General features: G+C 41.6%; 5 protein-coding genes across 5 annotated transcripts; 4 read left to right on the top strand and 1 right to left on the bottom strand.

The window, feature by feature from the left end:
* Positions 1-1,128: 1,128 nt before the first annotated feature.
* Positions 1,129-1,842, top strand: LOC133026421 (gap junction beta-3 protein-like). Its single transcript, XM_061093317.1, has one exon. The coding sequence runs from the start codon at positions 1,129-1,131 to the stop codon at positions 1,840-1,842; it is 714 nt and encodes a 237-aa protein (XP_060949300.1).
* Positions 1,843-3,647: 1,805 nt separating this feature from the next.
* LOC133026208 (gap junction beta-4 protein-like) lies at positions 3,648-4,587 on the top strand. The gene is made up of 2 exons (XM_061093076.1): positions 3,648-4,186; positions 4,293-4,587. Exons 1-2 carry the CDS (start codon positions 3,651-3,653, stop codon positions 4,585-4,587), a joined length of 831 nt encoding a protein of 276 aa, XP_060949059.1. The 5' UTR covers positions 3,648-3,650.
* Positions 4,588-6,932: 2,345 nt separating this feature from the next.
* On the top strand, positions 6,933-7,646 carry LOC133026419 (gap junction beta-3 protein-like). The gene has a single exon (XM_061093316.1). It carries the CDS (start codon positions 6,933-6,935, stop codon positions 7,644-7,646), a length of 714 nt encoding a protein of 237 aa, XP_060949299.1.
* A 1,418-nt stretch (positions 7,647-9,064) lies between these two features.
* tmem54b (transmembrane protein 54b) lies at positions 9,065-16,617 on the top strand. Its single transcript, XM_061092730.1, has 6 exons — positions 9,065-9,153; positions 10,257-10,453; positions 11,534-11,593; positions 13,883-14,074; positions 15,393-15,539; positions 15,635-16,617. Exons 1-6 carry the CDS (start codon positions 9,141-9,143, stop codon positions 16,016-16,018), a joined length of 993 nt encoding a protein of 330 aa, XP_060948713.1. The 5' UTR covers positions 9,065-9,140; the 3' UTR covers positions 16,019-16,617.
* Positions 16,618-20,421: 3,804 nt separating this feature from the next.
* On the bottom strand, positions 20,422-26,957 carry LOC133026026 (hippocalcin-like protein 1). The gene is made up of 4 exons (XM_061092838.1): positions 26,862-26,957; positions 23,986-24,267; positions 21,392-21,497; positions 20,422-20,519 (listed from the first exon to the last, which is right to left on the bottom strand). The coding sequence occupies exons 1-4, from the start codon at positions 26,955-26,957 to the stop codon at positions 20,422-20,424; spliced, it is 582 nt and encodes a 193-aa protein (XP_060948821.1).
* Positions 26,958-27,691: the final 734 nt, after the last annotated feature.

Genomic DNA, 27,691 nt, shown 5'->3' with positions numbered 1-27,691 from the left:
ACATCGCAATCGCCTAATGGAACTGATACGGAGTCACCTGTGAAGAAACGTGGTGAGCAGAGCGGACAAACATCCGAGGCGTACTATGGTTCACTTGTTATGCATTGTGCCATATCTGCCTTTCTGGGTGTAATATTTTGGTTATCCTTCTTCTTGTTAAGCACTTTGTTACATTATTAATAAAACTGCTATTGGTTTCTTCTCCTTATTATTATCATCATATCACCTTTATTATTTCCACAAACTGCCGTTCAGTCTCTGAATTCTTTGTCTAGTTATAGCACTGACCACCATGTAGGACACAGATTAGAAATTAGTTTAACGTCAATGCTTCCTTAAGCCCTCAGCTCACCTAAATGTCAGTTTAATGATAAATTGTTGCCAGGAAACATTCAAAAAATATTAATCATAAGAGGCTGGAGTTTTAACAAGATAATCAGGGTGGAAGCCGAAACTGGCCACACCTCCAGATTATGGTCAAGATTTGATTCTTCAACCCAGTCAATATTGGAGAACCACTGTAGGAGAGAAGTTCCCTGTGGAACGTGTTCCTACAGTAAGACTGCTTCCAAGACGGGACATCATGGACTGAGGGGAAAACCACACTTCTTAAGGTAGGCAAAGAGATTTCTGTGATGTCTTGTGAATTAATATTTTAGCTCAGTCAAAGAACGTTAGATCCAGGTGAAGAATTTTGATGTTGATTACTGTCATTTATTGGAAACAGTGTACGAGGCATTGAAAAAAAACCTTCATACGCACTTTAGCCTAAACTTTCCCAAAGACGTGTGAAGAGGCTGAAACCAAGTATTTCTATTTCTATGAACAAGCAACTATTTTCTCTTAAGTATCTCTCTTTAAAATACCAGATTTTAAAACCATTTTCAGCTGTGAGACGATGGTTATTGAGGTTTTGTAGTATCAACAAAATGTTCGATCACACAGATTGAAAAATATACTGTGAAATATCTAGAAAAGATTATAGAATATTGAGCAGAATGAAAAATAATTTTAATATGTTTTTTTGTATCGTTTTACTAAGTTTGTCTTTGTCATTTTATTTTCCCACAGCTCTGCAAATTATAGTTTTTTAAGACAGAGATCTAAACAGTCACAAGTCAAAAGAACATGGATTGGAGGTTTCTCCAGGGTCTTCTTAGTGGAGTCAACAAGTACTCCACTGCCTTCGGGCGCATCTGGTTGTCAGTGGTCTTCGTCTTCCGGGTGTTGGTCTACGTGGTGGCCGCTGAGCGTGTCTGGTCCGACGACCAGGGACACTTTGACTGCAACACCCGCCAGCCGGGTTGCACCAACATCTGCTATGACTACTTCTTCCCCATCTCCCACATCCGCCTGTGGGCCCTCCAGCTTATCTTTGTCACCTGCCCCTCATTCATGGTGGTGCTGCACGTGGCCTACCGAGAAGAGAGGGAGCGTAAGTACCAGGCCAAGCATGGAGATCACACCCGGCTGTACGACAACACGGGCCAAAAGCACGGCGGCCTCTGGTGGACCTATCTGATTAGCCTATTTATCAAATCCACCTTTGAGGTCTTGTTCCTGTACGTGCTCCACTACATCTACGACAGCTTCAAGCTGCCCAGGAAGGTCCAGTGTGATGTCAGTCCCTGTCCCAATCTGGTTGACTGCTACATCTCCCGGCCCACAGAGAAGACCGTTTTCACCTACTTCATGGTGGGGGCGTCTGTTGCGTGTGTGGTGCTTAACATCTGTGAGATTTTATATCTGATTGCATTCCGGATGGTGACTCTCAAACAGCGAGGCATGGCCCGCACTCCATCAAGAAAGATCCACCCTGGGCTGAGCTCTGATGGCTGCTAGTCCTCTCCAGCATCTTGGAGAGCCAGTAGAAAATCGAAATGTCTTAAATGCCTCAGTTTGAATAAATATCATAATTTTTTCTCAATTAAAGGAAAGGTTGGCTTTTTTTCACGTCTGACTTACTACAATGATCACATGTCTTCTTGCACATAGTTGTTCCTCCTGTCCACATTGGGTGTGTAGAGGTCCCGCCCTATGAGATTCAAATGACTGAGGATTTCTACTTGGTTTGTCCAACTCAAAAACAGAAACCTCTGTTGAACCTATTTGTTTTTCTTGTCCCACATTGTCTTTCCATTAGGAAATGATCTCTACTTGGAAATCCTGGATGAGAGGAATAATTACAGTATATTCTTTTCAGGAACATTTGGGCCCGTGTGCATAGTTTTAAGACAGACGTGAGGTGAACATCAGTGAAAATATCCCTTAAGGTTATTTAAATGTTTCATATAATTTCTATTTGAATGTATCTATATTGCCAAAATATTTTATTCTTTCAGAATTATTTTTTGTGAAATAAAAGTTATTGATCATTAAAATAAAAGGAGACTCATGTAATTGTAACCATTGTCAATGTATCTTTGACCGAAACTGAAACTATTTGTTTTTTGTATTCGCTGGAAATAATGTCAAACCACTGAGAATAAAGTTTTTTCTCCCTACCTGTAATAAATCCCAGTAAAAGCTTGTTATTGAGAAAGAAGATCTGCCCTCTCCTCCTATAAAGACGCCAATTTTCCACCTGGTGGCGCTAAGACCTTCTACATAATCATGTTCTGAAGGTTCCAGCTAACATAATCCATTCAATTATCCCATTCACATGGTTGAGTTATTTAATGATTGCTCTCTAGTCTATGTGAATTACCACAGTATGAATTAACTATAGATCCTGTGATTAGTAACTTTATAGTAAGTAAGGTGAGATTGGAATAGTTGGCTTCCTCTGAAATCACATTATAGCTTAATGTATATGTTGCTAATGTAATGTTTCAGTAAATATGTCAATAGTGCAAAATGAATGATCGGTGCGTCAAATGTAGTAAAAACACATCTGTCATGTTTCTCCAGGCTTTGATCCAGGTGTTAACCAATACACGTCACTTTTCAACTACTACGACTCCTACTGCTACTACTTATAATAATTATAATAATAATATTAATAATTACAACAAGCACATTTATACGTAAATTTTAGGTGTTTCCAGTATTACAATTTAATCAACGATTGTGGATTGGCTACTTTTCAAAATAAAAGCATTAGACGCTCCACCCGGTATAGATGAATATTTACCACTGGAGCTGTTTTAACAAAAAATACCTATATTGAGATTTAAAACGGTTGTGATTGACTATTGTTTCACAAACTTTAGTTTGTTACTCTTGAATGTAAGTTTTCAAAGAAATTTAGTCTCATACAGTACTCACTTAGTAAAATATACTTAACCTTTGTATAAAAACTGGCCGACGTACTCAGCTGTAAAGTTTACTGGAGAGTGTTTTTATTTTTAATCTTTGCACTGGACACCTGTGGAAATTCATTTGTACCATCTCTCCATCCTGTTAGTCAAGGTTTTGACTACCTGCCACAGAGACTGTAGCTGAAGAATGCGTCAATGTTTGCTTTGTTCAATAAACCTCCCTCCCCTTAAACTGTGCCAAGAAGGCAGTAGTATTAAGTGTAGAAGCCTTTGCTCAGTTGCTCAGTTCAGGGAGTCCAAGAATTCTGTGTTCAAGCACTCAACCGAGTGTTTGAGTGCTTTTTTTCTTCTTCGTGGGGGTCCAGCCCAGTATCTGAGAGAGACAACACCATGAACTGGTCCTTCCTCGAGGGCCTCCTCAGCGGGGTGAACAAGTACTCAACAGCTTTCGGTCGCATCTGGCTCGCTATCGTTTTCATCTTCAGGCTTATGGTCTTCGTTGTGGCTTGCGAGAAGGTTTGGGGTGACGAGCAGAAGGACTTTGACTGCAACACTCGCCAGCCCGGTTGCCACAACGTCTGCTATGACCACTACTTCCCCATCGGCCACACTCGCCTCTGGGCTCTCCAGCTGATCTTCGTCACCTGCCCGTCCCTTCTCGTGACTCTCCATGTGGCCTACAGGGATGACCGCGAGCGCAAACACCGGCTGAAGCACGGGAGAAACTGCACCCCTCTGTACCAAAACACGGGCAAGAAACGCGGGGGTCTCTGGTGGACCTACTTCTGCAGCCTGCTATTCAAGATCATAGTGGATTCAGTGTTTGTCTTCTTGCTCTTCTACATCTACGAGGCCACTTTCTTCCCTCCACTGGTCAAATGCAATGAAGATCCATGTCCGAATATGGTGGACTGCTACATCGCCAGGTAAGAGAACCTCTGACATTCTAAATCCTAAAGATCCTTGAATTTAAATGGCTGGACTGAATCTTAATGCAATACTATCTCTCACCTTTGACCATGTCTTTTCCAGACCCACTGAGAAGAAGATATTCACTGTCTTCATGGTGGTGACCAGCTTTGTGTGCATCTTCCTCACTTTCTGCGAGACCATCTACCTGTGTGGGAAGAGGTTCTGGGAGTGTTGCGGAGGAGGCCAGCAATCACCCAGACCAAACTCCTTCATGATGGTCAGAACTCCTCTGACGGGACGGGAGAACTCGGTGTACAAAGATCCAAACCTGGAGAAGCCAAAGATGGTGGAGAAGGGCAATGGAGAAGTTGGCAAAGAGAGTTCATCTCCACCGTACAGCATCGCAGTGTCCTGAGCGACACCAGCGTGGGAGTTAGGGTTAAGAGAACAAATTAAAAACCAAAGAAACTTTGATGTTGGACTTTTGGCTAAAATGTTGGCTAAAATTGAAGGCAGTTTTAAGGAATTGTTGTTTACAAAGGTCAATTTTTTGGTAAACATTTTTGGAGATACATACTGTTTTCATCCTGTAATATGGTTGAACTGAATATATATATAATACTTTTTATAAGCTTGTGATCTGAAACGACTGATAAATATCAGACGTGATTTATTTTGTCTATTTATATGATTATAATATTTTATTATCTGTTTCTACAATGGGCAAAAAATAAATTTGCTGGACTTGCAGTGTGAACATTACATAACCTTGAAGTGATGTATATATATATATATATATGTAAGAACAAACACAATGTCATGACATCTAGATGTCTGTAATATTTTCTAAATTAAATTACCATCATGTGAAATTTGCTTCTGCCCTTTCTTCATTATTTTTTTTTTAGATAAGTTTAATGTATTAAACTGAACTGATTTGTGTATCATAATTATAATATATATTTATTCACTATATGCAAGGTAGATAAAAATATGGGTGCACTACTATGGAGTAAAATTATGACTACAGATCAAGAGTCTGTATTAAAACGTGTTCAATAATCATAAAAACCACAACGTGACGTATCAAACTGACTTGGGTACAGAATTATCAACGTGTGTTTAGTGACGGGAGTAGCATTATTGACTTAAGTTGATCAAACTACCACTCCCACACTGAGTTTCAGACAAATTAACCATCCTGCGTTCCTCAGAACAACAGACCGAGAGCAGATTTGTAAAATTTGTTAGGAGGTTAAAGTGAAGCCTCAAGACTCTTTAACAGGGCATCAAATACTGGTATTAAAGTTATATTTTGTAACAATAACTTTACTTTACTAATCTGAAAGGAACAGGTAGGTTGACCGAAGGCTCTTACATGGATCCCTGCAACGCCTCTATCGACCTCCATCAGCAAAACAGGGAATAATAATTATTCTATTGCACCAAATCAGGTCCTATGGGATTTTATTTCTTTTTAGTTGAATAAAGTAACAATAGGAGCCACAGGCAGCAGGTTCATTCACTCTGCAGTCACTGTAGTGAGTGGGGGACACTGCAGGAGCCCGTTCACTTTCACTTGTGGGTGAGACACTGGCTGGGATCCTGCTGCTGTAGCTCGGTGTGTTTCTGAATGATTGCTTTAATAAGCAGACACCTCTTACAAGAAACAAGTCTCACAAGTTTCTTACAAGGAAACTTAATATTAGTTTTCAATAAAAACAGCCCCTAAAAGTGATGAAATGATGTATTACCATTTCCTTGTCACTTGTGCTCTTCCATGGAACTCAGTGTGTCACTTTACAGGATCCTTTCATTCCCCCACCCTTAGCTGCGTTCAGGTTCTGCATGGAACGAATCCAAGGTTTGTCTCAGACAAAATAACTTTCAGTTCCTTGAATACTTTTAGGGACTGTTTTTATTTAAAACTAATATTCTGTTTCCTTGTAAGAAACTTGTGAGACTTGTTCCTCCTAAGAGGTGTCTGCTTATTGAAGCGATCATTCAGAAACACACCGAGCCACAGCAGCAGGATCCCAGCCAGTGTCTCACACACACGTGAAAGTGAACGAGCTCCTGCAGTGTCCCCCATTCACTACACTTACTGCAACAGATGGATGATTTGATTCTTCAACACAGTCAATATTGGAGAACCACTGTAGGAGAGAGGTTGCCTGTGGACCGTGTTCCTACAGTAAGTCTGCTTCCAAGACGGGACATCATGGACTGAGGGGAAAACCACACTTCATAAGGTAGGCAAAGAAATTTCTGTTATGTCTTATGAATATTTTAGCTCAGTCAAAGAACGTGAGATCCAGGAGAGGAATTTGGATGTTGATTACTGTCATTCATTTGAAACAGTGTACAAAGCATTGAAAAAAAACCTACATACACACTTTAGCCTAAACTTTCCCAAAGACGTGGGAAGAGGCTGAAACCAAGTATTTCTATTTCAATGAACAAGCAACCATTTTCTCTTAAGTATCTCTCTTTAAAGTACCAGATTTTATAAAGATTTTTAACTGTGAGACGAAGATTATTGAGGTTTTGGAGTATCAACAAAATGTTCGATCACACAGATTGAAAAAATACTGTGAAATATCTAGAACAGATTATAAAATATTGGGCAGTATTAAAACGATTTTATAAGGTTTTTGTATTTTTTTACTAAGTTCATCTTTGTCTTTTTATTTTTCCACAGCTCTGCAGTTGATATAGTTAATAAAGATAGAGTCCTTGACAGTCACAGGTCAAAAGAAGATGGATTGGAAGTTTCTCCAGAAACATCTTAGTGGAGTCAACAAGTACTCCACTGCCTTCGGGCGCATCTGGTTGTCAGTGGTCTTCGTCTTCCGGGTGTTGGTCTACGTGGTGGCCGCTGAGCGTGTCTGGTCCGATGACCAGGGACACTTTGACTGCAACACCCGCCAGCCGGGTTGCACCAACATCTGCTATGACTACTTCTTCCCCATCTCCCACATCCGCCTGTGGGCCCTCCAGCTCATCTTTGTCACCTGCCCCTCATTCATGGTGGTGCTGCACGTGGCCTACCGAAAAGATCGGGAGCGTAATTACCAGGCCAAGCATGGGAAGCACACCCGGCTGTATGACAACACGGGCCAAAAGCACGGCGGCCTCTGGTGGACCTATCTGATTAGCCTGTTTATCAAATCCACCTTTGAGGTCTTGTTCCTGTACGTGCTCCACTACATCTACGACAGCTTCAAGCTGCCCAGGAAGGTCCAGTGTGATGTCAGTCCCTGTCCCAATCTGGTTGACTGCTACATCTCCCGGCCCACAGAGAAGACCGTTTTCACCTACTTCATGGTGGGGGCGTCTGTTGCGTGTGTGGTGCTTAACATCTGTGAGATTTTATATGTGATTGCGTTCCGGATGGTGACTCTCAAACAGCGAGGCAGCGCCTGCACTGCATCAAGAAAGATCCACCCTGGGCTGAGCTCTGATGGCTGCTAGTCCTCTCCACCATCCTGGCAAGCCAGTAGAAAAACTAAATGTCTCAATATGCCTCAGTTTGAATAAATGTCGTACATTTTTCTCCATTAAAGGATAAGGAGAGGAGAAAAGCTTTTTTTTCACGTTTGACTTACTACAATACTCACATGTCTTTGTGCACGTAGTTGTTCCTCCTGTCCATATCGGGTGTGAAGAGGTCCCGCCCTATGAGATTCAAATGACTGAGGATTTGTACTCAGAAACAGAAACCTCTGATGAATGTATTTTTTTCCCAGGTGGATCTTGTCCCACATTGTCTTTACATTAGGAAATTATCTCTACTTGGACTTCATGGACGAGAGGAATAATTATAGTGAACCATTTGTTTTTTGTATTTGCTATAAATAATGTCAAACCACTGAGAATAAAGTGTTTTCTCCCTACCTGTTATAAATCACAGTAAACGCTCGTTATTGAGTAGAAAGATCCGCTCTCTCCTCCTGTAAGGGCGCCAATTTTCCACCTGGAGGCGCTAAAGGCCTTCTTCATAATCATGTTCTGAAGGTTCCAGCAAACATGATCCATTCAATGATCTCATTCACATGGTTGAGTTCTTTAATGATTGCTCACTAGTCTATGTTTAATTACCACAGTATGAATTAACTATAGATCTTGTGATTAGTAACTTTATAGTATGTAAGGTGAGATTGGAATAGTTGTCTACCTCTGAAATCACATTATCGCTTAATGTATATGTTGCCTAATGTAATGTTTCAGTAAATATTTCAATAGTGCAAAATGAATGATCGGTGCGTCAAATGTTGTAAAAACACATCTGTCATGTTTCTCCAGGCTTTGATCCAGGTGTTAACAAATACATGTCACTTTTCGACTACTACGACTCCTACTTATAATAATAATAATAACAATAATTACATAAACAACTTTATACGTAAATTATTTTAGGTGTTTTCCAGTACACCATTGTATGAATCATTTCCGTATTTTTTTCTATCACACACAAAAAATTTTTTATTTAAATTTAATCAACGATTGGTGATTGGCAATTTTTCAAAATAAAAGCATTAGACGCTCCACCCGGTAAAGATGAATATTTAACACTTGAGCTGTTTTAAGAAAAAAACATACAGTCAGATTTAAAACGGTTGTGATTGACTATTGTTTCCCAAACTGTAGTTTGTAACTCAAGTGTTTTAACAAATATAGTCTCATACAGTACTCACTTAGTGCAATATATCTAACCCTCGTTTAAATACTACATGTCCTGATTTTTTGAGGATGTGTTATTGTTCTTTATTTATCTTTCTGATAAATCGACATTGCAACAAGACAGGCCGGGAGATCAGACGAGGTTTTATTGTGAAAGCAGAAGTGTTGTTGTGTGTGTTTCCTGCTGTGTGACTGTTGTGTCACCGTGTTTGGAGAGAGGAGCAGATCTCTCTGAGTGAAGTCAACACTCTGATCACTTGAAACGGATGGTGAGCTGACACAGATATGGCCGCTGCAGGTAATAGATGTAAATTTAAATGTGTGTGTGTGGAGGTGTCGTTGTCTTTGTGTTGGTGAGTAGTTGTGAAAACATGTATCAAAGTCATTATTTACTTATTAGTCCTGATGTTTCACATTCATCCTCTGGGTGTGTTCTCACCAGCAGCCTTTGGCCTACATGTTTAAAGTGTGCGAGGCTGAACAGTGTTAATGTGAACTGCTAATTTTCACCTGTGCACGTGTGTTGTCCCAATGCATGCAGGGATGTGACACACACACACACACACACACACACACACACGCACTTGCATTTATATATATATGTTTATCAACTGTTAACTTTGCAAAAACGTTTTTTAGGACAATTCAATGGCTCCTGTGCAAAATGTTTCACTTTGAATATTTAGTTTCCACTCTCATATTATTTCAATTTCATTTATATTTTCATACATCTCGTTGCATTTGTGTTACATGTTTACTTATTACTCTCACTGGTGTCTATCTTTTAACTTTCCTCTTTGTAACAGCAACTTTCCCTGTTGTACAAACACAGTCAACAAACAGCTGAGAATCATATATAATGCTGCAGTTACTCGATGTCACAGAAACAGACAAAAGTTAGTTGTTTCTCACGTGCTAGATTTGACCCCAGGTTTCTATGTGTCTGTAAAACTATGGCTTTAGTTCAACAGCACATTTTGTCATTGAAACGTCTCAGCTGATCTCATGTGTGCACTTGTTTTGAAAAGAAAAGTGAAATTTAACATTAATATCCTTTTTTGCTTCTCAACATAATTTGAAACAAACAGAGAGTGTCTCTTGAATATTTGGTACGATTTAAGTTTCAGGTAGTTTTAGAAGTTGAAAGTTCGATTTTTCCGTGTAGTGTAGTTTGGTGCAGTTCCAGTGTGTCACAGCTTGCTCTGTAGTTATGTGCTCAGCAGCTAATCATTAATGCAAGTGACATCTCTGCAGTGGCTTTGACTCCTGTGTCTCTGATCCATACCACATGGTGAACATGGACATGTTGTGACCTCATCTGAAATCACTGCAGCTCTCTATTTCTTTACCTCCTGCTGCAATAACCTTCTTCTTCTCCTCCCTCCTCCCCTCCCTCATCAGGAGTGTGTTGTTCCTGGCTGGAGGAACCGAAAGCCCTGATGAAGATGGGTCTGTGCATGGTCCTCATCGGTCACGTGAACTTCCTGCTGGGAGCGCTGGTGCACGGCGTGGTGCTCAGGCACATCAGCCTCCACAAGCAGGCCAGGGCCATGGAGTATGCCATCTCCAACGTGGTGGCTCTCACCTCCGGCTTGGTGGTGAGTCACTGGAGATGGGACGCCTCGCACTGAGCTGTCCACCATGTCTGTGCCTGCACACTGAGTATACCCCACAAGAACTAGAAATTATCATTAAGTGCTGTAGAAAAAGGAAAACAAATCAATATTAAAACAAAGAGCTATTTTGGCTTAATGCCATAAGAGTCTCTCTTTAGCTGTTGGGGAAAATACATTTGGTAAAAGAAGCATCAGCCTGTGTGTTAGATAAACTCCATGTGGCTCCTTAAAAACCAAGAAGGACAGTGTTTAATCTAAAAATCATTTAAAATCTCACTCAAGCAGATCGCTGGATCCTTCTTATAATCAGGGTTACTTGTAATGCCACACCCCTCCTCCTTTTGCAATCCCAAAAAGGGATAATGCTTTCATCAGAGTGAGTTAGTTTGTTAGCAGGATTACCGAAAAACTACAAAACTGAGTTCTATTTTATTTTTTGGAGGGGTAGGGAATGAAACAAGAAAGAAGACATTAAAGTTTGGAGCTGTAAAATGGCGATACAGTGGCCGGGCCAAAGTATCTTCTCCCTGATTGCCCTTGAATTTGAATGCATATATTAGAGCTGGGCAATATAGCCAAAACATTTATCAAGATAAACAATTTCAAACCAGTCAATATTGATAATTACCATGATAAATCTTAAATTATTATTTCTTTTAAGTTTAGTATGGTTTTTGCTCCTGAGTGAAGGTTGTATTTTAAATGTTGCGAGCAAAGAATGAAAAACACTTTTGACACAATTCACAAATCTGACCTGCTTGTACAAGTAAAAGGTCGATTCATGAAGACTGTCAGGTCTGACAAAAACAACTTTCAGAACGCACACACACACGCCCACACACACAGTGGTGCCTTAACACATATTTGAAATGCTTGCAATGACACACACAGCTGTGATGCTGACTTGTGTTGCTGCCTCTCCTGTATGGAGACCAGATGAGAAGTGTACGATGAGAGATCTTAGAGTTTTATAAATCTTTGATGTTTGTTTGCCTGATCTGTCGACTCTTTATTGTTCTAGACGTTGCAGCTGCAAACTGAACATCTGTCTTGTGTCTGCAGGGAATCGTTGTTGGCATCCTGGCCATCGTCCTGTCTAAGAACACGAGGAGTAGAGGCCTGGTTAGTATCGCGTTTTTTAAATTACATTTTAAAGTTATCAAAAAGTGATTAAAATAAAATTCTTCTCATTTCCCAGAAACCCCCTCCCTACTTTGCCAGACGACGCTCTGACTTATACTATTCCTTCTACCTACTCCTCACATACACTTGTATTCTCTCTGCTGTTTTCCTGGTTTCTCATATTTGATTTCCAGCATTTCTCTCTGTCTGACTGTTCCAGCTCTGCAGTGCCGGAACAGCCTCTGTTTCTCTCCCCCCCCCCACCCTCCCTTGCTCCCTCCCTCCAGTCATGCAGAGCGGCCTCTCCTCCCTGTTTATTCAGTCAGCTGTCTGCTTGCTCAGACGGGACTGACGAGGCAGATTGAGTAAGCCCGGGCAAACCTGCCACGATCAAACCACTCCCAGTCCCTTTGTCACTAGGAGAAACTGTGAAGCGGGTTGGGCAGGGCCGACGAGCAGCAGGTTACCTCCTCATCCGTCTTATCTTCTCTTTTTTTCGTGCATCATGTGCCGAGAATGACTCTTAATCTCAACACTCCCTAATTCGTTTAATAATCAGGTTTCTATTGAACTGCTCTTCACCGATCGGTCTGGAGACTTCCTGTGCCCTCGTCACACCTTCTGTAAACTTATTGAAGAGTTGGTTCCTCTATCCAGAACTTTTATTTGTCTATAAATCTTGTGCATCACCAATAGCTTTACATTATTACTTCAAATATTTGAGTTTGGTCAAGCTGCCATCATCCAGCTATATCAATCAATCCCTTAAAAGACTAAAACAACAGAGGGGGAGTCACTCTGTCAATATTTCTAGACGTCCCTCTCCTGGCTGTTGCAGCTGCAAGCTCATTGGCACCTGCTGAGGAAGTAAAGAGGGGTTACAATCATAGTTTACTTTATTCAAGTCCATATTATTTCCTAAAATAGCAGAGCACTAAAATATTATTATAAATTTTAGCTTTGCAGTTATTGTGTACTGAGAATTAAGAGTAGATGAGCAGCCTGGTGCACAACTGCAATGTCACAATTAGATAATCTAACACACTGAACCTTTTGTTATCAGCTAAAGTATGTAATTTGTTTCTGAAACACTTTTCAGGTCCTGATTAACCAAATCGTCTTGCATCTGTAATAAACACAACCAATCATTTAATTTGGACAAAATGAAAGGATTGACTGGTGTACCTGTTTGTCCCTAAACAACCTGTGCACGACCCGGAATCTTCAGCCTCAGAGACGATTGTCAGAAGTTAGCATTTCCATCATTATTAACCCTGTCTTTAATCTGCTAATCGTTAATTCAAATGATTTATGTGAAAAAAAAACTTTGTAGTCATTGTAGTTGATGTCTTTTTCAGATGACTTGTATAAACAGAAATTGGAACCTGAGAATTTCTGGCACATCTCCTCTATTTTCGCCAGAAAAATATTCCTGAAACAAATAGTATATAGTACAACAGAAACCATTAATCCTTTAGAAAAATGATTGGTTTCACATTAAATGTAACTTTGTATTGTTTTGCGTAAAAAAGCGCATTCTCTTTGTTGCATTCCATAGATGTTATTTAGCATAAATTCATGGATTCTACATGGGTGTTTTCAAAAGAGATTTTTCATGGTGTTTAAAAGTGAGACTTCCATGAAGCTGGGAAAATCACAAGAGAAGACTAAGCGAAAGAAATTCTGACCTACATGTCCCATTTAAACCAGGTATTAACTCTTGATATCGACCTGGATCATAGACTGTACTGTATATGGATTATTTGTATGATGACATCCAGTCCTCAGGCCTGTTGTTTGGTGATCTCAACTTGCAGAGAAGAGGTTTCTTTATAGACTGGTCACACTGTGCCGACTGCATTTGCACTCAAATAACTATTTTCAAACTTCGAACAAACCAGATGAGAAGTTTCCTGGTTCAACACTATTTGCTGCTGTTATCACACACACAGACACGTACACAACATTTTAAAACCCTATTGGTGCATTAAGTTTTTATTAAATTGGTCTTTTTGGGTTTTCCACATTTACATGTTTCACATCTTCACAGAATAAATTGTTGTTTTCTGACATTTATTTCGTTTGTTTTTCCTTAGGTTCCATATATAATAGATTATTCTTAAATAGGAAACTTTCTTCATGTTGTAGCAGATACCTTAAATCTGAGGGAGTTGTTCTGTTTGTATTATATGCTTAATTCATTATTGTACCTGAATCATTTAACGGCTGCATATTCCCCCGTCTTACAGACAGTGATCAAGGTTTTCTTTCCCAATATGTCTCCCACAGACGTGGTCACTCTTCATAGTCAGTTTGGTGGCAGCCGTCACGGCGGCGGCTTCATCCGTCGGACTCCTCGTGTCCATTGTGAGGGCCATCATACATGGAGGGCGGAGCCTCCTGACTCACTGCCGCTTCCCCGATGCCATTGGCTACTCCAGCATCACCAACGAGTGTCCTTTTGACCCCACGCGTATCTACGTGAGTGCATTACGTTGTTCTGCTACTGAGATCACAGCGGCTTTCTCCTCATCAACTGGCTCTTTGAAGAGCTGACTGTTGTCACATAGATTCAACAGAGCGCTCACATAGGCTCAATCCCGTGTGTGTGTGTGTGTGTGTGTGTGTGTGTGTGTGTGTGTGTGTGTGTGTGTGTGTGTGTGTGTGTGTGTGTGTGTGTGTGTGTGTGTGTGTGTGTGTGTGTGTGTGTGTGTGTGTGTGTGTGTGTGTGTGTGTGTGTGTGTGTGTGTACATGGGGTGTGTGTGTGTGTACATGGGGTGTGAGAGAAGGAGGCAGTTGAAGTGTCTTGTCTTTCTGTCGCTCAGTCAGCCACACTCTGCAGCCCACGGGCTGGTGGCAGAAATGCTGACCTGACCCTGTCGGTCCACTTCAGACTCTATCGTGCTCCACTGGTCCTCAGACCAACTGCCAGGTCTGCTCAGCCACACAGCTGTTTCCACACATCAGCACCACTTTGGCATTTTAGCACGACTTGTAATCTACAATTTATCTGTTAAGTGACCTATGGCCCAAGAGGTCAATGGCGGTCCCACTGTAGATACAGTTATAATGGTACCATATCTAACTTGATAAAAAGGGTTTGTTATTACACACTAAAATTGTCGGTATAGCTGTGTGTAACTACATTAGTGTTTGTTATAAACCCATATGTGTTCCCTCTGCCAAGGAGGTGATGATTTCATCTGCAAATTTACAAATTGTTCAGGTGTTACACTTTTCCTGATGTGAGGTATAATTAAATTATGAACTTTTCATTTTTCTTTGAAAATCAGCACCAAAATTAGACCAAAGGCACAATCAACCAAATATTTCTGACAGTAAGTCCCAACTCAGAAAGAGCACCTTCTCACATTATATCACATGAAAGTGTCTCGGGCTTCTGGCTCTGACAGTGAATGATAGGTGGGCAAGTTTTTTGCATATTTCATCATGGATTCCAAAGAAAGCTCACAACACCACATTCTCTTTGTAGCCTGCTAGAGAGCACGCCGAACAAAAGGCAGCTATCTTTCTTCGAATCCCCTCCGAGCACTTTTGACTCTGTGCTGTGTATCATTTATTCACCACACTCTCCTGTGCAAACTCAAATTCCCACGGTTTGCTGCCGTGTTTGTTGCACAGGGCTCCACAGCCATTTGAGAGAAATAAGATTCTCAGTCGCCTCATTACACGACTGTGTCCTCATCTATGCTGCTGGGAGCTCTTGCCTCAAATTGTTCTCTGTACTAGGGTCCAGCTGGTGGCCGCTGCTAACTCCGCTCCTTCATCCCTCCCCAGAGCACCACTCTGATCCTTTGGTTGCCTCTGATCGCCACATGTATCACCCAGATGGTGTTTTCTGCCCAGTGCTTGGCCGTCTGCTCCTCCTTCCTGGGCCTGCCGTGCTGCCGGAACAAGAAGCAACCGAAAGACCATGGCAGAGCGGTGAGACACATTGTGCGGCTGAATCCCGGTGTATATGTTAGTTTGAAATTAGCCTTATTTCAAAACTGGATTATATCTTTCTGTTTTTTGTGAAGATCAATGTGGTGAGGCCGATGGAGGCCGCAGCTGCTCCCTCTCGCTACACAGATTCACCAAGCAGCTCCAGTGAACCTCCATCGCACTATCCCGAACCTCCTAGAAGAGGCTATAGCCAACCTCCAAAGCCGAGCACTGCTCCCTCGAGACAGCAGCACACTGCTCCCTCGAGACAGCAGTACAGACCTCCCCCGCCTCTTCAGCATCCTCCCCGTCTGTACCAGAGTCTTCCTGCATCTGAGAGGCAGCCCCTTCGCCAGCCGCACAGAGAAAGGTCAGACAGAGAGCGGCCGGTAACGAGGGCTGGCAGCCAGCAAACGGCACCGGAGCAACACCAGCTGCTGGAGCGGGGCACAATGGAAAGGTCCAGCTTCTGGATTTAGCCACATTTGACAGGTGGGAGCTTCATGAAGAAGAAGGGCTGTGTGTCTGTGCACTGCAGTGTCAGACCTCATACACTGTTTTCCTCCTCAAAACTACAGACTCTGACTGAGGGTCTTTTTTATTTAGCAGTGCACCGGGCCGTCGTGAATCTGATGCATGAAATGTTTGCAGCTCAGAGGATCTTTGCACTGTGTGTGGAATCCCTGTTATGTGTGAGTGTGTGTGTGTGCTTTTTAAGTTTTTTGCTCATAATGGCCAAACTATTCATCACAGGATAGAAAGAGGAGACAAATCCTTTTAAAGTCAGGACAAGGTGCCAATTGTTACTTTTACGGTTTTCTGTCATAAGAATATAATTAACTTGATCTGAAGTTGAATTATTACTTTAATGTGGAGATAAATATGGATGATGAAGGCCGGTGAAATGTCCAACACAGAATATGCTGTATGTTTGTGGGCACGCCTTCAACCTTTTAGAAAAGTGTGTATGTTTGTGTGCGTAGCGTTTTCTGCAGTCAACAAACAGTTTAATGAGAAACTAAGCCTGCAAGATTTTGTATTTATTGCCTGAGTAAATAAAGTTTTTATTCAAAAATAATTAAGCTCCTTTGTTTGTTTTGTACCTGACCTTTGTTAGTGGAAAAATAAAGTCATTCTAATATGTGGTAATGGCAGCAGGTACAGTAACCGGACAGGTATGACTGGTTACACTCAGACATGCATGGATACCAACCGACAGGATATTGCGAAAAAAACAATGGCATGACAGACGAATGTTCCAAACTCGAAAGTGTGCAAATGCATGATGGTCCTTAATAACCCGAAATGAGGAAGCAGTCCACACGTGCAGCTTTGAAACACATATTTATTTCAATTTCAGGTCCAACAGAAAACAAACATGACATCCTCACATGAGGTTTTCATGCAACCGAAAAAAAGGGAAGGGGGGGGGGAGTGAAAGAGGGAACAGGGAAGGTAGAAAGGAGGAGAGGGGCCATATTTATCCAACACAAGGTACCGGTTTGTCAGAGGCAGTGAGAATAGAAAAAGGGCAAAGCTGTGATAGGTTGGTGTTGGGGTAGCAACTGTTGTTCCTTATCCTACCAGCAGGAGGCAGTGACACTATAGGATTCCCCCAAAGCAGAGTTAGGAAGCTCCCGTGCAAACTTTTGGTTCGAGTTAACCTTGGATCAGTGTCATGTCATGTGGATGTGGCTGCACCAGCACAGCTCTCAGGCTCTGTAGTGGCTGTTCACTCGGGCCACCACAAAAAACAAAATCCCAATTAGACTGATACTGGACTTATCAGGCTGATATTGGACCTTTTTTTCACAATTGAACCTGTTTTGACTGAGTGTCGTTTTGAGCATTGAACAAAAGGTTATTTCTTTTCTCTCCCACGGCAGACAGAGAAATCATCCAAGTGTAATGAGCAGTTTTACTCCGCACATTTCCCACAATGTGTGAACTGAAGCCCGTCCTGCCTTATGAAGCTTCTAACACGGATAAAATGATTTCATTAGTCTGGGTTTTAATGGAACATTTCAGTGTCCAGTTAGAAAAGGATTTCCTAAAGTCAGAAGACTAAAATTGAGAAATGGAAACTGAGACGTTCTCCACTTTTCTCTGAAGCGAGGGAATATTTAGGGTCAAATTAAAGAATTCTAATTGGCACTGTTGGAAGAAGTATTCAGACCAGTTTGTAATAGATAACTATACTGCAATATCGGTAATAAAGCTTTAGCCTAAATAGTATCAGGACAAAGACCCATTACGCAAAATACCCCTAGTCAGTGTTGTAATTTCACATTATTGGATCATAATTATTGATGCATTAATAAGCAGTTCTTTAATGTTGTTAGTTAAGTTGGAACTATTTTTAACTACTACTACTTATATAACCTTTCAGTACTTTGATCTAAAGCAATAGATAACATTAAACTAATCCTATGTTTGTATGTTCCTAATCTAAAAAAGTAACTATACTTGATAAATTAAAGTTAAAAGTAAAAAAGTCCAATGTTTGTACCACAAATACACATATACTACCGTATCCATCAAGAATAAAGAAATGCCATTATCATAACAATATTAAATATCCAAACAATATAAAGCATCCACTGGTCTTTTGTTTTGGATCATATCTGATTAAGAATCATGATCCATGGAAAATAGTATTTTTGCTCCAATCTGTTTTTTTGTTGTCAGTTTGGCCAATGGTTACATGTGTCACAACAGAATTTATAGTGTGATTTATTTCCAAAAACAGAAGGTAAGAGAGATCCGGCAACGTTGGCCTTACATGACTTCAACATGAGAGAGGTGCTGGCATCGCTGCAACCAGTGGCTCTGTACATGTGCACAGTATTTAGGATGGAGGTGTAGGATTGTGAGACATGATTCGTTCAGTCAAGGCTTTGTTTTAAAACTCTAATCTCACGCAGTTGAAAATACTTTATTCAATCAGAGGGACTGATTTGGTGCCATATCTCCAAGCTCTTCACTTTCTCTGTGTCTCAATTTAGGAGCTGCATCCTCCGGAGGCTGCATTAGAAGACTATACTGTCCCATTTTGAAGGTGTCCTCCAAATGCACCCTTCCGTCCCAGAGAAACGAACGCTCCAACTGGGGTTGCTTCGCGCCCATCCAAGGATTCATTGAGCTTCAGTGAAGAACCTTCTTTTCAAACAGGTAAGGTCACCAGAAAGTGACCAGACACACAATGCTTGAGTATGATGCTTCAACTCAACTGAGCAGCTGAAGGTGCATTTTTGTAAAAGACAAGGGGGCACTTTCTTGGCATGTCATACTTCAGCAAAAGCTGGTGATGCCGATCATAGAAAGCCTCTGGAGACAAGACCGCCTCCTTTTGGTTCGGCCTTGGCGGTCTTCATAGAGTGGCTCCTCCAAAGGATGCAGCCCCTGAATTAGGTCACAACTTATGCAAAATAAAAACTTGAGAATATCATATTATATTTTAAAGATGTCGATTAGTGCTCATATAAACACAGCCTCCTGTTTCTGTCAAGTTACTGCACAAGTGACCCCAAAAAATCCAAACCAGAGTCAGTACTTGAGCTCTCTCCCGTCTCATGACACCTGTCCCTCTATGTTTCTGCTGCGTGAGCGCACTGATCCAGGTTATAAAAGCATTTAACGAGACTCTAGAGAGTGATGAACGAGCCCTTAGTGAACTTTCCAGTCTGTCAGAGGAAAAGGGAAAGAGAGAGGAGGGGGTTGGGGGGGTCAGGGTTTGTCCCAGAGCGAGACAAATATTCAGTGTGGTACGTCTGGTACGCTGCTGAGGACACTGCAGAGCTACAAAAGGATTCCACCGTGCCTGAACTGGTTTTGTGTATTCTTATCGCCGTCTAAATCGCAGGAGCATGCAGTGTAGTGACGGATTGGGACTCTTCAAGTTTACTGCTCGTCGATAAAGAACTTTAAAATACTTACAGATTAGGAAACAGCACGACATGGTAATACTGTAAAAGTTAGCTTCAAGCATACCGCGCAAATTCACATGCACACACACATTCGGACCTAAATGCGCGGCCACACTTTAACAAAGACATGGCGGCTCAAACGATATGTGCTACTGGTGTCGTTGATCAAATGCATCATGGGACTTTATCTTATTTCACAAGATTTGCGTATTCTCCCACAACCACAAAAATCCCAAAGAGCTCGACCTTAGCGGACAATGTTCTCCTTCTGTCACTGTAAACTGCAACATCTTTGACAACTTATCAAAGTAAAAGCACGCTGATAAGAATATAAATGAATAAATAAAACAACATGGAGGAAAAATCATATGTACAAATGAAAAACAAAAACATTTGAAATTTAAAAATCAACAATAAGCCAGTAGATATTTAATAAAAACCTAATGGGATCTTAGGCCTTCTTTTTCTCAGCGAAACATCATATAGCAGTAAAATCCCAATAACCCCACCCACCCACCTTGAACTCCCTACAACCCATTCAGATCAGACCAGGAAGCTACGCTACATAATACTGACTTTCAATGCCGGAGTGTGTGCACCATACATGAAGACAAATGTACTTCATCTTATGATATACATAGACATACAGTATGTACATGATATACACGTGTTGTGGAGGAGGAAACATGAGAGAGAGAGACAGAGAGAGTGAGAGAGAGAGCGAGAGAGAGAGAGAATCTTCCCCAAATATAAAAATTAAAGAAAAATGACAGTGATGACTTTTCTTATCCTCTTGAAAATTCCTCCTCGATCCTTGCAGACAACATAAAAAAATATAAGTTGATATGAGAAATGAGAACCATCATGCATTGATTTTTTTGTGACTGGTTCAGTAGCAACAGAGAGGAAGTGAGGAGGAAAGGGAGGGGGGGTGGGGGGCATAGCCAGGCGGGGGTTCAGAACTGGGAGGCCGAGCTGGGGTCGCACTGGAGTAGCCGCACGATGGAGGGGTCGCTTTTGGCACCTTTGATAAACTCCTCCAGGGACAGTTTGCCTGCAGGACGGACCACAGAGAGAAGACAAGAAAATCATTTACTCAAGAGTCCGACACCACATCTTCCCCTTGAAAGCAAAAAATTAAAATGACTATCAGCATAAGTTGGTACGGTGTCAAATGACAACACCTGAACTATACAGAATCCTCTAGGAATATTCATTGACAGACACAGGAGTTAACAATATCAATGTTCTTGGTGGTTTAGCAGGTTCAATAGAGACCTGAGGGATAAACGCTGATCATCCACAACATTAAAACATGTTGCAATTATGACAAGCTTCACAGTGACGTCAGCCCCTATAGAAGATGTAAATATTCATAATAACAGTTTAAATTATTTTGCAAGTATGGACACGGCATGAATACTATGTTGGTTAGTTTGCATATGAAAGATTTCAATTAGCCCGTTACTTGGAGAAAGCCTGAGAGATGAGACAGAGGATTTTTGGTAGAACTTTATTTTCCTTTTTCTTTTTTTTTTATATAAATCACCAGAGGATATACTGTATGTTCCATTTTTATTGGAGGGAGGGGTTAGACATGACCCTACGAGGAACCTATTACATTTTGTAGCAGATCCAGTTTATGCAGGGTCATTTCTCAGAATTCATGGATCTTGATCCCGTGCCGATCCAAATAGAAATCTAGATCTGGTGAATTGAAATGCTGTTTCATAAGGGGAGGGCTAGGCCTCAGAGAAGATATGTACTCTACTGAGTGCCTTTCTAAATCTCATTTGTATGAGCACATTTCAAATGGTCTTTGCTGCTCTTCATCTGTTTCATTTGTCTGCTGCTCATCACTCCTGTCCTCCGATCTCTCTCTCTGCAGCATATTCATCGCTCCATGTTGCCATTTCCTCCACTCACCATCATTATTGAGGTCCATTTGTCTGAAGATCTTATCCGTCCTCTTCTCTGGCGTGGATTCATCCTCTGGCATCTTCATCACAGATGACACCATCTTGTAGATGGCCTGAGAGACGGGCGGCGGAGCAGGCGAGAGCGAGAGAGAAAAGAAGAGAGAGACACAGTGGGTGGGGGTGAGAGAAAAGAAAAGCTAAGTGAATTCAGGCCAGCAGGGACCCATTAAGCAGGCTCAGCGGGAGAGAAATAAAACAAGACTGAACTGAAAAATAAAGTCACGGCAGCTTTTGAGATGCTGATACACTGACATTTGTTACTCCAGATGCTCAGAGGTGCACCCTGGGCAGCTTTTCCACAAAGACCCACACGAGGTCTGTACGCCTGTAGAACCACAGCATCGTACCACAGCGGCAGAGGCTTTGTTTGTGTGTGTGTGTGGTGGTATACACGCAGAGCTTACTGTATTGATCTGAGCACCTCCCGTCCCCCGATAGCCTTAAATGAACCTCTGCAAGTGAGCACGGCGAGGCTGCAACGATCCGCTGGCCTCAGGCACGGGGCTACAATCATATTCGTGCCCAATAAATCTCTTGCATCGGAAATATGGGGTGTAAAAGTGACGGTGGATCGGTGTCACAGCACAGCCGTCGGGAGGGAAGGTAGCTTAAGCCCTTTGTGCGTTTCAGTGAATATCCTTTTCATCTCTTGGAGAACAAAATGAGAGTTCATATGTTAAAAAATATCAAAAGTGGAGGACAATGAGGCTGACTCACAATTTCTGTCTTTGTTCTCTTTTATCATTTGACTTCAAAGCTGCTTTCAGACACGCACTGGACTCCAGAAATTACCCGGAGAGGCTGTATGTGAGATTGCAAAGGTCCAAGTAATTTGCTGTGGACATTCTCAAGAGCGTTTCATGCCAGCCCCCTGGTTAAAACTCTGGATAATGTCCGAGTGAGCCCATGTGGGGAAAACAGAAAATATCTCAGGAGGTGTAATGAGGTGTCATACACGTGGAAGACATCGGCAAACGTGTAAAGAGAGCTTTTTGGTGATAAGGGTTACCGCTGATGTCAATGTGCTAAACTAAGTGACTTGTTTGCGGCTGGACAATGATTTTCTCCATTATTTATGTGGCAAACATTTTCCACTGTTTGCTATCAACAGGAACAGGTTGCTATGCCAGATACATTTTTTTTTAAATCTATCTTTCTGTTGATTAGGATGGCGAAGACAAACAAATTTGACTTCCTCCACAATGACGATCTGTCCGTCTCTGCCGGTGTGCAGTGATACAATGGGCCCCTCCTCTCTCATCCACAGGGTGCGTAACCTTAATGAGCTTGAGGATAATCCCAGTATTCTGCACACTCAGGGATAAACTCTTGTTAAATTTAACTCACTAATCCATGAGCACTCTGAGGTGCACAAGCGCACACACACACAGTACACACAGTACACACACACACAGCACACAGCAAGATCTTCCAACCAATATCTCCATCCCACATATATATATATCCATCTCATATATGAGTCTCATATTTCAGCACTAATGCAGCACTGTACTTAACAGTCTTCACAGCAACAGTATTGCATTCAGCACATTAAGTATCAACCATGCATACTTAAACAGATGTATTAACTTGCATAATTTAAGTGAGCACTAATCATATAACTAAGTAAGCACTCTATTTCTGTCCGGGTCGAGATATGATTGGCTGGTTCGAATGAAATGTACAGTAGTGCTCTTCTGGGAAACTTGAAGGTATGTTGGAAATGCGTCAGTAAAGAAAATGAGCAGCTAAACTGCACCATGTGTTAATGCAATGCAAAGTTAGGTTTGAGATTTATGACACTGTTGCTCACAAACCACATGTCACTATATTAGATCCATCGGATTGTGCATTTTATCTTGATTTTAAAGGAAATCTAATATGTTGTTGAGACACGTGTAGTTTCAAAGACTCACGAATCCGGCTTACAAAAGATGGAAACGGTTGAATTATGGGAAATGTAGGTTTTCTTCACGCATTTGTTATCCCTTCAATATTAATTATAAATGGTCTGTATTTTTTAAATATCACTAGTCTTGTCATGGTGACGACTCAAAGAGCTTTACAGTACAGTTTTACCATTCACTCACATTCATGCAGTGCATTTACTCTCCACGGCACAGCCATCAGGGGCTATCTGGGGTCCAGTGTGTTACCAGAGGACACTCACGCATAGCTTTTCCTGGTGCCATCATCCGGTTAATACTGTTGTTGTGTTAAGGGAAGTGTGAGATCCAGTGTTTTGGTGTTTGCCCAAAAACTAGGGACTAAAAGTCAGGACATAGCCTCTGAAGCAAAGACTTGGAACATTCTGTCCCTGAAGTGGCAAAATAAAATGTCTGGGGCTGTTTTCAAAATCTGTTCCTCTGGCCTCTAAAGCAGCAGAGTATTTTGTGTTGTTTTTTAGCTACCCCCAAAACACCTGAGCAGAAGCACAGACTTGTAAATTGTAAATACCCTACATGCTTTTTCATAGTCTAAATGCCTCAATTCTTCCTTTGCCCCCAGCCAGACTACATTACCCATGTGTCCCTTGCTCACCTGTACAATCTCCAGCATCTCTTGGCGGCTGATGTACCCGTTTCCGTCCAGGTCGTACATGCTGAAGGCCCATTTCAGCTTCTGCTCCAACTTGCCCCGTGACGTCACGCTCAGGGCGATGATGAACTCCCGAAAGTCTATCGTCCCGTCAGCGTTGGTGTCAAAGGTTCGGAAGACGTGCTCAGCGAACTTGGAGGCGTCACCGTAGGGGAAGAAATTGGCATAAATCTTTTTGAACTCCTCAACATTCAGGGTTCCGCTGGGGCAGTCCTTCAAGAAACCCTGCCGGAAGGGAAATAGACAAAATGACGCAGGACATGGTTAAAAATAAGTCCCTTAATGCTGCAGTACAATACAAAACATCTCTATAACACAATTACATCAGCAGAAACTCCTATTGTAACAGAACTTTGACCAATAATTGTTGCATTCATGCAATGCTCTATTCTGGACATATTGAAAAAGTGATTTTTCAAAAAGGAGCGTGGTCTTGGATAGTTGAAGGCAGTTTCCCCCCTTTTTTCATGGGGTCACATTCGATAAAGCACCATTGTGCCTGAGAAGAAAAGGGAGGTAAAAGTCATGTCCGTCTCTATCTCTGTTCTGTTCTGTCTGTCTCTTTTCTTTTCTTGTTCTTTTTTACAAAGGCTGTTAAGATAGAAGCAGAAAGCAAAGTCATTGTCCAGATCTGAAGGCATGACTTACATTTTGATCGTCATATTAAATATTCTCTCAAGTGAGGGTGAAAAGCCAATATGGCTTCTCAGAAAATAATGTCATTGCCAGACATTCAGCAAGAGAGCTTTACAACTTGCAGGGAGGCTTTCTGACTCAAAGCTTAGATTAATTGCTAATAAATCCCCCAAAAAGACAAGCTGGATGAATTCTCTGGGACCCCAGGCACCCGTACATCCTGCAAAATATATTATACAGTTTAAATTACATCTCCAGCATCTAGGAGCTGTTAATCTGTTTAGAGCAGGCGGTTCTTGGGTTAACTTCAGATGTCTCGAGCAGAAGCCTTTGCTGCAAGCTTCAGAAAGGTGATGGGCAATACGGATGTTAACAGGCGTACACATGTAAAGCAACCTAAAATCGAAAAAGCTGTCGTCCTTGCAGGGCATATTAAAGGATATGACAACTAACCCAACTCTTGTGGAAACTCGTGGATAGACTGTAGGATGGACGACCTGTCTCCTCTTCCTCCCACTATCCACAAATTAAACCAAATTATCATGGCAACGAACAAGGCCATCCTCCATATTTGAAGCCAGAGTCTGCAAAGTGGCGATCGGGGGATGAAACCACAGTAGCGAGATCCTGCCGTTATATGCATTCGACCAATCGTGAGTCGATCTCCACTGTCAATCATGACGTTTTACCTCATATTATGGCATCAAATAACTAATTCAAACCAAACGTAATGGAAAAAAGAGAAAACACAGATTTACGAGCTGTTCTGCGTCCAGCCCCCAGGGGGCATTTAAGAAATTTGGTTTCGCTTTTGGGGAGCTATCATGGCTACTGCAGTCCATTGAAAATTCTATTCTACTCAATTATATTACACTAACACTATTACTGTCACTAACTTGAACTCCCAAACTGGAGTCCCAGTCCATTATAACAATGTGACCTTGGTGGTGATGGAATCTGCCTTTGGGTACTGTGATGGTGTTTCACCGCCACAACCTTTAGACTGACATTAAACTTGTTTTTCGGGCCTTCTTTGGTCTTATGTAGTAACCTTAATACGGACAATCGTCATCAGCATCCGCAGTCGGTGTGAAGAGACCCAGGGTCAATGAGGCTTAAGTCACGGATCAGGGGGGTGACGGTTTGACATGTGCAGCCCTGAACCCGGACAGATCACACAGATGTTCCATAGGTCTAATCCATGCATAAAGCCATATAGCTATTACACAAACACACATCTGTGCACAATATCGCTCAGGTCACTGTGGCACTTTATCATGCCAAGATCTAATTCAGTCTCCCCAGTGGATTAACAGACTGGGAGCGGGTGGAGCTCAGGCCAGGACGGAGGAAAATGTCACATCGAAGGCAGCTGTCGGTTTTAGTAATTACTCACAAAACGTGACTTTACTGAGGAAGGGAGGCGCTGACAGATTCATTCAGGGCCACTGTGCTATCTTTATTTCTCAAAAACATTGTTTTAAGGATATTGTTTGGTGTGTGCTTTATAACAAGCAGTGTTTTCAATTGTTATTAAGTATTTATCTGTGTTGACAGGTGTTACCAAAGTGATATTTGCCCTTGACAAAGGTGTTAAATCACCCCTGGCAGGTGTTAACTTGCCACAACATCAGTTTATTGTTGACATTTGGACTCAAAGTTAACGGACACACGTTAACATACCTTCTTAAGTCTCACCAACAGCACAGTATTCAGATCTAAGAGCTGCATTAATGTTGAAAACCCAGTGCGAATTAACCCTGCACTTCGCCTCAGCTTTTTTAAAACCTGTTTTACCTCCTTGTTTTGTTTTTATGTAGCATTTTATGCAGCATGTAGCAGCTAAAGAGGTGGAGAACAACACAGAGCCAAAACAAAAGAGAAAACAGAGCTCACATTCATGTGGCATCATTCATTTTGACACAAGATTCATTTCGGTAAAGCTATTTAAGTTGTGGCAAATGTTCATTACTTTTCATTTAACTTTATCTATAATATCATTATCATATCATAATCATGTATTTTGTATTCAAAGTGCTAAGTAGAATTAATAAAAACTAATACCGTTCTTTTCAAAATTAGTTTATTTTTATGGCTTGTAGTAATACGTCCATAGTTATAATTTAGTGCTCTCCCAAAAATGTCCAGACTCTGCATACCGAGTCCGAGTCCTGTTTACGTACCTTGTACCACTCCTGCAACTCGTGGTCGGAGAACTCGGTATTCTCCCGGAGGTCCTGCAGCATCTCTGGCCGTAGCTTGCTGTTCTGTTTACCCATGGTAACAGGACTGGACTCTCGGTTTCCTTGACGACAACAGCAACTACAGCTCTGGCCAGTCCACTTTTCACACCTGTCAGTCAGAGATAAGAAACAGGAGGTCAGCAACAATTAGAAAGACAGGGAAATTAACTCTGGGGACGCATGAGAACAGAAAGCAGGTGGTAAGCAAACAGCAGTGGACCACAGATAACAAATATAAGGAATTAGTAATGAGGAATTATGAAACCAGAGCAAGCTTTGCCTTCAGTTGAAACATATGTTTTCACCAAGTAAACATTGGAAAAGTAACACGTGACACTTTTATACCAAAAATGGCTAAAGTGACAGCATGACTTTGTCCATTCACTCAACGACTTTCTGCCTCTTGTAATGAAATCAAAATGAGCCCTGTCACAGTGTCGTGTCACAGTCCCCTTGTCACGAGATGTTATGCAACTCAGCAAGAGCTGCTGCATTGCATTTGCAAAACATTAAATAATCCTGAGCGCACCCCCAGTGACGTCAAGTGCTAACCCACTGATCACATTTATGGGTTTATCTGACCATCTGTGTGTTTGTGTGTCACTTCAGCAGTGCAGCGTGTGTTTGTGTGTGTGCGTGTGTTTGTGTGTGTGTGTGTGTGTGTGTCCAGATCTTCTAATCTTCATTTCGGCTCAACCTGCCTGACAAGACATGAATCCAGTGATGCAACTTTGTCCCAGAAAGTCTTTTACCTTAAAAATCCGCCAATT

This window comes from Limanda limanda, chromosome 19, assembly GCF_963576545.1.
Source record: "Limanda limanda chromosome 19, fLimLim1.1, whole genome shotgun sequence".
Lineage (NCBI taxonomy): Eukaryota > Metazoa > Chordata > Actinopteri > Pleuronectiformes > Pleuronectidae > Limanda > Limanda limanda.
Note: the sequence above shows the minus strand (reverse complement) of the source record. Positions and strands in the feature narration are given on the sequence as shown.